The 9,485-nt window shown below is 41.5% G+C and overlaps 1 protein-coding gene across 1 annotated transcript; it reads right to left on the minus strand.

Moving 5' to 3' along the window:
• Positions 1-3,365: 3,365 nt before the first annotated feature.
• Positions 3,366-5,402, minus strand: Mtpbeta (mitochondrial trifunctional protein beta subunit). The gene is made up of 4 exons (XM_001360184.4): positions 5,246-5,402; positions 4,811-4,970; positions 4,571-4,745; positions 3,366-4,508 (listed from the first exon to the last, which is right to left on the minus strand). The coding sequence occupies exons 1-4, from the start codon at positions 5,313-5,315 to the stop codon at positions 3,498-3,500; spliced, it is 1,416 nt and encodes a 471-aa protein (XP_001360221.1). The 5' UTR covers positions 5,316-5,402; the 3' UTR covers positions 3,366-3,497.
• Positions 5,403-9,485: the final 4,083 nt, after the last annotated feature.

A 9,485-nucleotide genomic window follows, 5' to 3' on the forward strand; every position in this document is an offset into this window, starting at 1 on the left:
TTCGGTTTATGATCTGGCCTGCTCTAGATCGCTTTGCAGAGTTCTAAGGGAGACAGGCACGTTCTCGGTTCTCATATTCGCCAGCCGGAAGCCTTCATTAGTACGATGGCTGGGAAGTAGATCCGCACTGACTTTGTCGGGCTTAGGTTGTCTAGTGCCTGCTTGTCAAGACGCTTCTGCATCTGACCGCGGACGCCTGCATGGATCTAATTGCCGCTTGGCTGTCGACGAATAGATGACCGCATCATGTGCTCGCTCTATACGCTGCGCGACCTCTGCTGCTTTCATGATGGCGAAAGCTTCCGCATGGAATATGCTGCATCCGTCCGGCAGCTTATACTACAGCCTTATCGCAGGGTCTGTGCAGTATAAGCTCCTACTTCTCCGTCCATCTTAGATCCGTCCGTATATATGTTGAGCTTGGTCCCTTCCCTTTTCCCAGCCTTCGGGTCCCAGAGATGAGATAGTTTCAATGTCGAGGCAAGTTTGGGGGGTCATATAATCAGTAGATCTGGTCATGTCCCCGCTGATTGAACTATGCCCGTATCCTTGTGGCGACATTTTTCCTGATGCGATTAGGCGCTGTGCTGCCTTTCCCGCAATCAAGTGAGTGTGAATGTCTAGTGGGTCTATTCCAAGTACGGTTTCGAGTGCTTTTGTTGGGGTTGTCGCTGTGGGTAGCGCAACCGAGATGTAAATCCAGTGCATTAGAAAAGGTGACAGGCCCATGTGCTGCTGAGCATCTTCTTGGATGCATAAAGCGCAATGGTGGCCTTCTTCACCCTTTAGAGTATATTGGGTTTCCATGCCAGCTTGCTGTCCAGTATTGTGCTTAGGTATTTTTCCTGTGTTTTTGGGGTCAGCCTACTTTGGTCAATTTTCGGGGGCGTCCATATACCTTGCAGGTACCTTGCACCTCTTGGTAAAGAGTCCTACCTCTTCCGCCCACTCACGTATCTCCCGGATACGCTTCCATTAAGGAGCTGAGGGGCGATGGACATACACCCGTAATAAGTATGCTTATGTCATCTTCATAAGCTGTTATTTTTGGGGCCTTCCTTTTAAATCTCTTGATGAGGTCGTCGACCACCAGATTTCACAGGAGTCGCGACAGGACTCCACCCTGAGGTGTGCCTCTGTGAGCCCCTTTAACCATGGAATCGGTGCCCCACTCCGGTTGCACACATCTAAAACTTAGGAGGTTCTTGATCCAAAGGTTGATTGCTGGGCGTGTGTTATTCGCTTCTACGCGATTCGTTATTGCTGCTGTGGCCACGTTATTGAATGCTCCGGAGATGTTGACAAATACTCCCAGTGCATACTTTTTATTGTGAAGGGCGTTCTCGATGGTGGCTACTAACGAGTGTAGTGCATCTCCACCGATTTCCCTTTGGTGTAGGCATGTTGGTTAGTTGACATCAGTCCCTCAACCGCATTCCTGATGTGTAAATTAAACAGCTTTTCCAGTGCTTTTAGTAGAGCGGAGGTAAGGCTTATCGGTCTGTAATCTTTGGGACTCACATGACAGCACTTTCCTGCCTTTGGAAGGAAGACAACTCTCGAGGTTCTCCATTGGATAGGGATATAGCCCGTACTTTCCAATGCTGTGTATATTGCTGAGAGCCATGGGGTGATAACCTCTTTGGCCACCTGCATCATGGTTGGGAATATCCCTTCCAGTCCTGGTGCTTTTATGCCCGCGAAGGGGTATATAGCCCAGTGGATTTTTTTAGTGGTTAACAGGTCTGTTTGGGGGTGTTGTTCCTCGGTTGCTAGGTCCATGCTCTTCGGCTTCGGTGACCTTGGTGCATCCAGGGAATTGCGCCTCCTTTAGTACTGATAGGACTTCTCTACTGCCTTCTGTCCACTGTCCGTTATCTAGTTTTAATTGACACTGTACTGTGGGCTGCTTTGAGAGCAGCTTCTGGAGCATAGCGGTTTCAGGCATTTTCTCGATGTTGCAGCAGAACTTCCGCCACGAGTTCCTGTGTGCCGTACGTATTTTCTTCTTGTAGCTACTAAGTAGGATTTTGTATTCCTCATTGACGATCTCTTTGTTCCCTTTTGTGGCGATCTTAGAGAATTCCTTGAAGTTGTTCCTTTGGGGAGAAAGATATCGGTTCCACCATTGTGGCTTGGACCTCTTCTTTGTTCTTGAGGGGTTAAATGGTAGGCATCCAGTAACTCCTTGAATAGCGTCTCTAGGGACTTCTCTATATCCATTTCAGTTTTCACTGAGCCCGGTTTCGAAGTATGTGCCTTTTTAAACTTTACCCAGTTTGTATTCCGGGGTATCTATAGACTGTTATCTTCGAAGTGTGTGTGAATTCGCACTTAAACTGAATGTACTTATGGTCCGAGAAGGATGGACTTTCGAGGACTCTCCAGCCAGATACCAAGGTACTCTTTCCCGTGACGAGAGTTAGGTCGTGCACGTTTGACGAGGTGGGACCTACGAAAGTGTGTTCCTGCCCCACGTATGCTAGTGGATAATATAAAGTGTAGGAGTGACTCACCTCTATCATTGATGTCGGGGCTTCCCCACTTATTGTGATAGGCTCAACCACGAAGAGATGAGACCGCGAAAACTCACGACACGCGCCAACGGCAAATCCGCCAAGTCGGCAAAGCGCGACTGGGATGACCCAGTCGACACACGATCACCAAGTGAGCGAAATGCCATCCCTGCGTATTGATAAGCGCCGGCCTGGAACCAGATAGGAGCTTACGAAGAAACCCGGCCCCGAGTACAGACGTTTTACCAATCTTAGAACTTAAGAAAGTGCTAAAAGTATTTATAATAAAGTGTCCAATTATCTAAATAATATCAACAGCGTAAGTCATTCCAAAGAGCCGAGGCGACGCTACCCCACCTCACGTCCACATACACCATTCGATACACACTACTAGCAACTCTCGCCCTAGCCCCGATCCATCCTCTCTACGAGAGGCCAACCCTGCGTCTCCCTCAAAGTTCCATCCACTTCTACAAATTTCTTGTGGATTGACCCCTGGACGTGACTGAGCTTACCTCGGCCTGAAAAAGGTCCATCACAACATCTCCTCCACCTTGTTAGCGAATAAACCGTTGCTCTCCCCTTGGGATATATCCACCCTGCCTTGGAGCCGGCTCAGTAGCTTATATTGAGCTTTTGCCTTCATCCCCTCCCTGGAACGCTTCCGCCCGAGTTAGTGACCGGTTAATATTTTTCGGGGGAGCTTCCCCTAGTGTTTTATGGCTGTCCGCCAGGCACCTCTAGCCATGGCCCTGGTTCAGTTCACTGCATTACCTCGGACAGAGCAAGCAAGAAGGCATTACCCTTGCCTGGATAATGCAGTGTCCGTGGAGGGTTCAGCTAGAGGATTTTCGCCAGCCGGAATTAAACGAACATTTAATTTCAAATTTCTTTACTCGTAGACATAGTTTTAAGTGTATAAAAGCTAAGGCATCAAACTGCAGTCAAACTGCACTTTCCTTTGTTGATTTGATTTCGATTTCAGTCGGCTGTTGCGCCAGGATAGCGCTCGATAAGCATGGCAACGCCCTGGCCGCCGGCTGCACAAGCTGCGACCACACCAAGCTTGCCATCTTCGCGAACCAAGCGGTTCGCAGTGTGCATGCACAGACGGACACCAGTTGCGGCAAATGGATGTCCGATGGACAGGGATCCGCCCCAGTTATTCCATTTGGACAGATCTGGTGAGCCCAACTTTTCGCTCAGGCCCAGATATGTTTTGCAGAACCAATCCGAGTCCAAGGCCTTCAGATTGGCCACAATTTGACCGGCAAAAGCTTCATGGATCTCCCACGAGTCAATGTCTTTCAAAGTGAGACCGGCTTTTTTCAAAAGTTTCGGAATCCCGTAGGCGGGTCCCAGTAACAGTTGATCGACGGGATCTTGCGACACGTACAGGAAATCGCGCAGGTAGGCCTTCGGCTTAAGGCCAAGCTGTTTTGCTTTCTCCTCAGTCATGATCAAACAAGCAGAGGCACCATCGGTCAGAAATGAGGCATTAGCGGCTGTAACCGTGCCATAGGGTTTCACAAAAGCCGGCCTCAACTTCGCCAAGCTTTCGGGGGTTGACACACGAATGCCGTTGTCCTTGTCCACTACCTGATCAACGCCTTGAACCTTGAATGGAACCAGATCCGTGAAGTAGCCCTTCTCCTGTGCTTCCTTTGCCAACGTGTGCGATCTCAGGGCGTACTCATCCTGCTCGCCGCGGGAAACATTAAATGCGGATGCCAGACGATCCGCCGAGTGTCCCATTGTCTCGCCAGACGAAAACTCGGCCACAGCTGGCAATTCGGGGGCCAAGAAGCCAGGCCTGAATGTCGACAGCAACGCCAGACGCTGCCCAAGAGTTTTTGCCTTGTTCGCCTTTAGCATAAGACCGCGCATCTTGCGAGAATGACGAATGGGAACGTCTGACATAAACTCAACGCCACCAGCCACAATAACATCGTATGTGTTGGTTGCAATCAAGCCCATGCCCGTTGTTATTGCCTGCACAGAGCGGGATGTCAAGAGTTACTATGCAATTAAAGGAATAACTTTGATGGGATTACCGCATTGGAGCTGATGCAAGCCATTGTGACCGTGTGGGCGGGTGTTTTATTGCTGAACCCAGCTGCGAGTGCTGCCTCGCGTGCGATATTGGAAGTCTTCACTTCTTGGATGACGCTGCCATAGACTATATAGTCGATGAGCTCTTTGTCAAGTCGATTCTTTTGCAACAGCGATCTGTATAGGTATATTAGAGTCAAATACATGTCAAAACGTAAACCAAAAATATACCAAAGACTTACAGAAGAGAGTGTCGGGCCAATTCGTGCGGCATAAGTTTCGAGTAGGAGGTTCCGGAAGTCAAAAATGGTGTACGGACACCATCAACAAGCACCACATTTTGACTGTTCCTCTGCTTGGGTTGGGGTGCCGCCACCGCGGCCGACAGGGCTCTGCATTGAACTATATTAATTTGCACAAACAAAAAATTATTTCCATTATTAGGCTATTATTATGTATTGCATAGGCAACCAAACTATAGCATTGCAAAATAAAGTCTATCTATGATAAGCTTCAGACGTCATAGTAGCTTTCCAAAAGGGTGACGGGGACACCTACATCCGTTGAGATCTTGGACTTTGGCCCTTTAAGATTTGTCCGTTGCCGGAGAGCCAAAGTCCAGTGCTGTGCCTCTGCTTGTCTTATGCAAATAACATGCTATTCCTTCCAACACATACCTTTTCTGGATATGTTCAAGATGTTAAGGCCATTGCTTTTGCGGCCCAAAATGCAGATATTTAAACTCATTTTACTTTTTGCTTTCAAAGTGCAGCTGTTGTGTCCAGTGTGACAGCGGAGTTATCGTTAAAACATACCGTCCGACCCTCAGAAACACACCAAAATATACCGTCTGATTCTAAAAATATACCGTAAATATACTGAAGAATTCAAGATCTATTACACATATTCCTCGTTTTTTATATTCCGTGGAATATTACTAGCTAAATAAAACCCCGAGCCCTGCCCACCTAGTTTCATACGATTGATGAATCAATTTTGTAATTAACTGTTTTATTTTTAATACTTGCTTTTATTGGATTTTGCGTAAAAAAGGTTTTAACGAAATAGGCCAAACAAAAACAACGAGAAAGGATAGTCGTTCATAATGTTCAATTTTTATATTCCGTTAAATAATTCTGGCCAACTAAAGCCCTTAGTTCTGCCGACGTAATTTTATGCCATTGATGAATACATTTTCAGCAGGATTGGACAGTTTTTAGTCCTTGCTTTTATTGTATTTTGACTAAGCAAGGTTTAAACAAAAGAGTTTAAAAAAAATATATGCCCTTGTATACCCTATTTCGTTAATTTAATATGAAGATATGAAGATAAGACGTAATTAATAAAGACCTTTTCTCAAATTGATAGGTTTTAGACGAATTGATGCATATGATTATTATCTTTTATGTACATGCATATATAGATACATATCTCGATCCTGATACCCGTTATTGGTCTCTGTAAGAAGACAATAAACTGTAAAATATCGATGTAATAGCTTTAAAACAGAGACTAAATTGTTGTTGCTTTCTTTGGAGCCTGGGATTAATTCTATAATATCTATTTGCATTTCATTTTTGACGATTTTTATTGGTGAAAAGCAAAAATCGTGTCGTTCCGTTTTAACCGGTTCGTAGTTTAGCGGTATATTTAAAAAAAAAACTAAGTTTATATGGATATATTATATGTGGTGGAATATGGAATGGGAATCATGCTGCCTACCGGTTATTACCGATTCAATACCCGATTATATACTATATTCCTCGATTTTGATATTACAACGAAAATTACTAGCTAAATAGAACCCTCAGCCCTGCCCACATAATTTTATCCAATTAATGAATCTATTTTCTACTTGATTTGCTTATTTAAAATACTTGACTTTGATTGTTTTAGTCTCAATTTTGGTTCCTCAACAACAATATAGCGTCTCGTATGATTAAAAACCGAACTTAGCACACCTAAGCCCCCTCGATTTAAATAGTTCAACTACTTGAGGCAAATGGCGGAAAATATTACTTATTTCTGAACTTAAAAGAATCACGATAGCTTTCATCTGAACTAAGCTAAAATTCTTAAAGTTGTATCATATTCTCTGTCATATTCCCCAGTCATTCAACACCATTCCATAATTCAGCTGCATAGTATCTTATCCTTAAAAAAAGACGAAAATAGAGAACAACATTTAACCGCAATCGGTTAATCGTCGTCCCACGAAATTTAACTGTTTTTCTCAAACAACTATACTCAAGCCACGTCCACATTTGTATCCCAGATACTCAAAGAGAGAATATAGGGGTATATTAGATTTGTGGTGAAAATGGATGTGTAACGCTCAGAAGGAAGAGTTTCCGACCCCATAAAGTATATATATTCTTGAGCTGCATCAATAGTCTGTCCCGATGAGCGCCTAGATGTCAGAGACTAAAAGAACTATAGCAACCCAATTTTGTATCACGACTCCTGTTAGTTCTCACTGTGAAAAATTAATTACAAAACTTAAATGATATATATGTATATGTATATGTATATATTAATACATCTCCATCCCGATACCTATTCTTGGTCCCCGAAAGAAAACCAAAAACTTAAAACAGCGACTGACTAGTTTCCTCAATTATATAGAATGAGTGACATGGATTTATAGTATTATATTTAAACTTTTTAAAGATCGAACATGTTAATTCAAATTATGTTTTTGAATACGTTTATATTTTTTATCGAAGTTGAGGAATTCAATACTAGGAATTTATATAACTACACATTTTGTATATACTTATGTACATACATATACATACAACCATAACATGCAAATTTTCCTTAATTATATACAAAAGAAAGGTATCACGGAGAAATCCATTACGAAATAGATTTCTTCAAAGACCTTGACCCTCGCTGCGCCTAGATTATCCTATTAAATGTGTTGTTTATGATCCTCAAATGTCCGATGCATACGCACGCCACCTACGTACGAGTTCACATCTACTCCCTCTACCCTTTCCCATTAAGGAGAACAATTGCAAGTGTCCTTGAAACTTAAGGGTGAAGAATTGATTTCAATGGATGCGACTGTTCTGTCTATGTAAATGAACGTGCCTTGGAGGTAGAATAGGAGGACAGCTGTATGTAAATTAGTATCGGGACCTAAAGCTATAGCCATCCATCCTAGTAGGTCAATCAATCCAAAAACAACCATTACAACCATTCGATCTTGATCTTAATGGCAGTTTTTAGTACAAAGTTTCTATTGGAAATTTACTTATTTAGTAGTCTGCATCCTTTATTGAATTATATTATCTACCTACCTGCATACACTTTCATGAATTCCTGAATGTAGATTTATTCACAGTCAACTGAGAAAATTGGTCCAAGGACATGTCTAATTGTTCCCTAAAATTTGAAAGGGTAGAAGATGCAAATGTAGGCGTTCTGTTTTCACAATGAAAACAAATAGGGAAATTAGCGTTACTTATTGGTGATCAAGGTCATTAAGAAATCTCAAAGGCATTTGTTTCTTCCGAATGAACTAAAATTTTTTTAAATCATTTTCATGGACATTTTGATCTAACATGCGACCAGAAACTGGAGAAGCTATAGATGTAAAGGATGGCAGTTGCTAAAACACCTTGGTAGGAAAATAAATTGGTAGGTGGAGATCATAATGTACCATATTTTGCATGTCTATAAATAAATATTAATAAACAAAACAATAATTTAAACCCATATATAAATTGAATGAAACTTAACCAATTGTATGTATTGTATGTAATTTCAATACTTTGATCTGAAAATCTACTAAAATAAAATAGTCATGTTTTCCTGTACTGCTTTCTCCTTTAAGAAAGATGATTATTGATAAAAGTTGTTCCTCAAAGCGAAATAAGTTGTTTGTTAAGATAATGTGAATTGATTTATGAGAGAATGTGAAGTGATAAAGTAAAAAATAACAATGAAAAATCGTACTCTCGTTACCCCCTTTTAAAGTAAATGAACTGCCTTAGATTATTCTGTTCCGTGTCGCAGATTTTTTTACTTGACTATATTTAGCAAAAGTCGAATTCTATTTCGCGTACGTTCGCGACCACATGTTTAATGCTATCATTATGAAAACTAAAAATTGGATGAGCCCCATCTTTTGTACTAAACATAGACCTTACAAAGTTATATCGAAACGACTAAAAAAAACCTGGGGAAAATTGCTACGCATTTTGAAAGTGCCAGGAATTAACGGGAAAACAAGCAACTTAAAAGCACACGTTACAGAATGTTAATCAGACGTTGTGGCAACATTAATTTGTAGCAACACATTCCGAATACTCTGGATATTATAGAATTGCGGAAATGTTTGTCATCTAATGCACCAATAAATGCAAAAACTAGTCAGTCTCTGTTCTAAAGCTATCATAACGATATTTTACAGTTTATTGTCTTCTTACAGAGACCAAGAATGGGTATTGGGATAAGGATATACAAGAAACTAATCAAATGCATGAATATGTCAAAAACATATCAATTTTATTTATTAAAAATAAATAATTAATAATAATAATATATAAAATTACTGATATAGGGTATATAAAGTATAGGGTATAGTCAGGTTTACAGGCAAAAACTCTTCAAATACCAGCAACATTGAGACTGTTTTTTGTTAAAGTATTTTGTTTAAACCTTGTTTTAGCCAAAATACAATAAAAGCAAGGACTAAAAACTAGCCAATCTTGTAGAAAATTTATTCATCAATGGGCTAAAATTATGTGGGCACGGCTAAATGTGCTATATAGCTGAGAATATTCCACGGAAGATCAGAAACGAGGAATCTGTAAAATAGTCAGTATATTTGCGGTATATTTTTAAAACGAGGCGGTATATTTCGGTATATCTTATCGATAAACTTTATTCAAATTCTTCGAACTGATG

Source organism: Drosophila pseudoobscura, chromosome 3 (genome assembly GCF_009870125.1).
Source record: "Drosophila pseudoobscura strain MV-25-SWS-2005 chromosome 3, UCI_Dpse_MV25, whole genome shotgun sequence".
In the NCBI taxonomy this organism is placed as follows: domain Eukaryota; kingdom Metazoa; phylum Arthropoda; class Insecta; order Diptera; family Drosophilidae; genus Drosophila; species Drosophila pseudoobscura.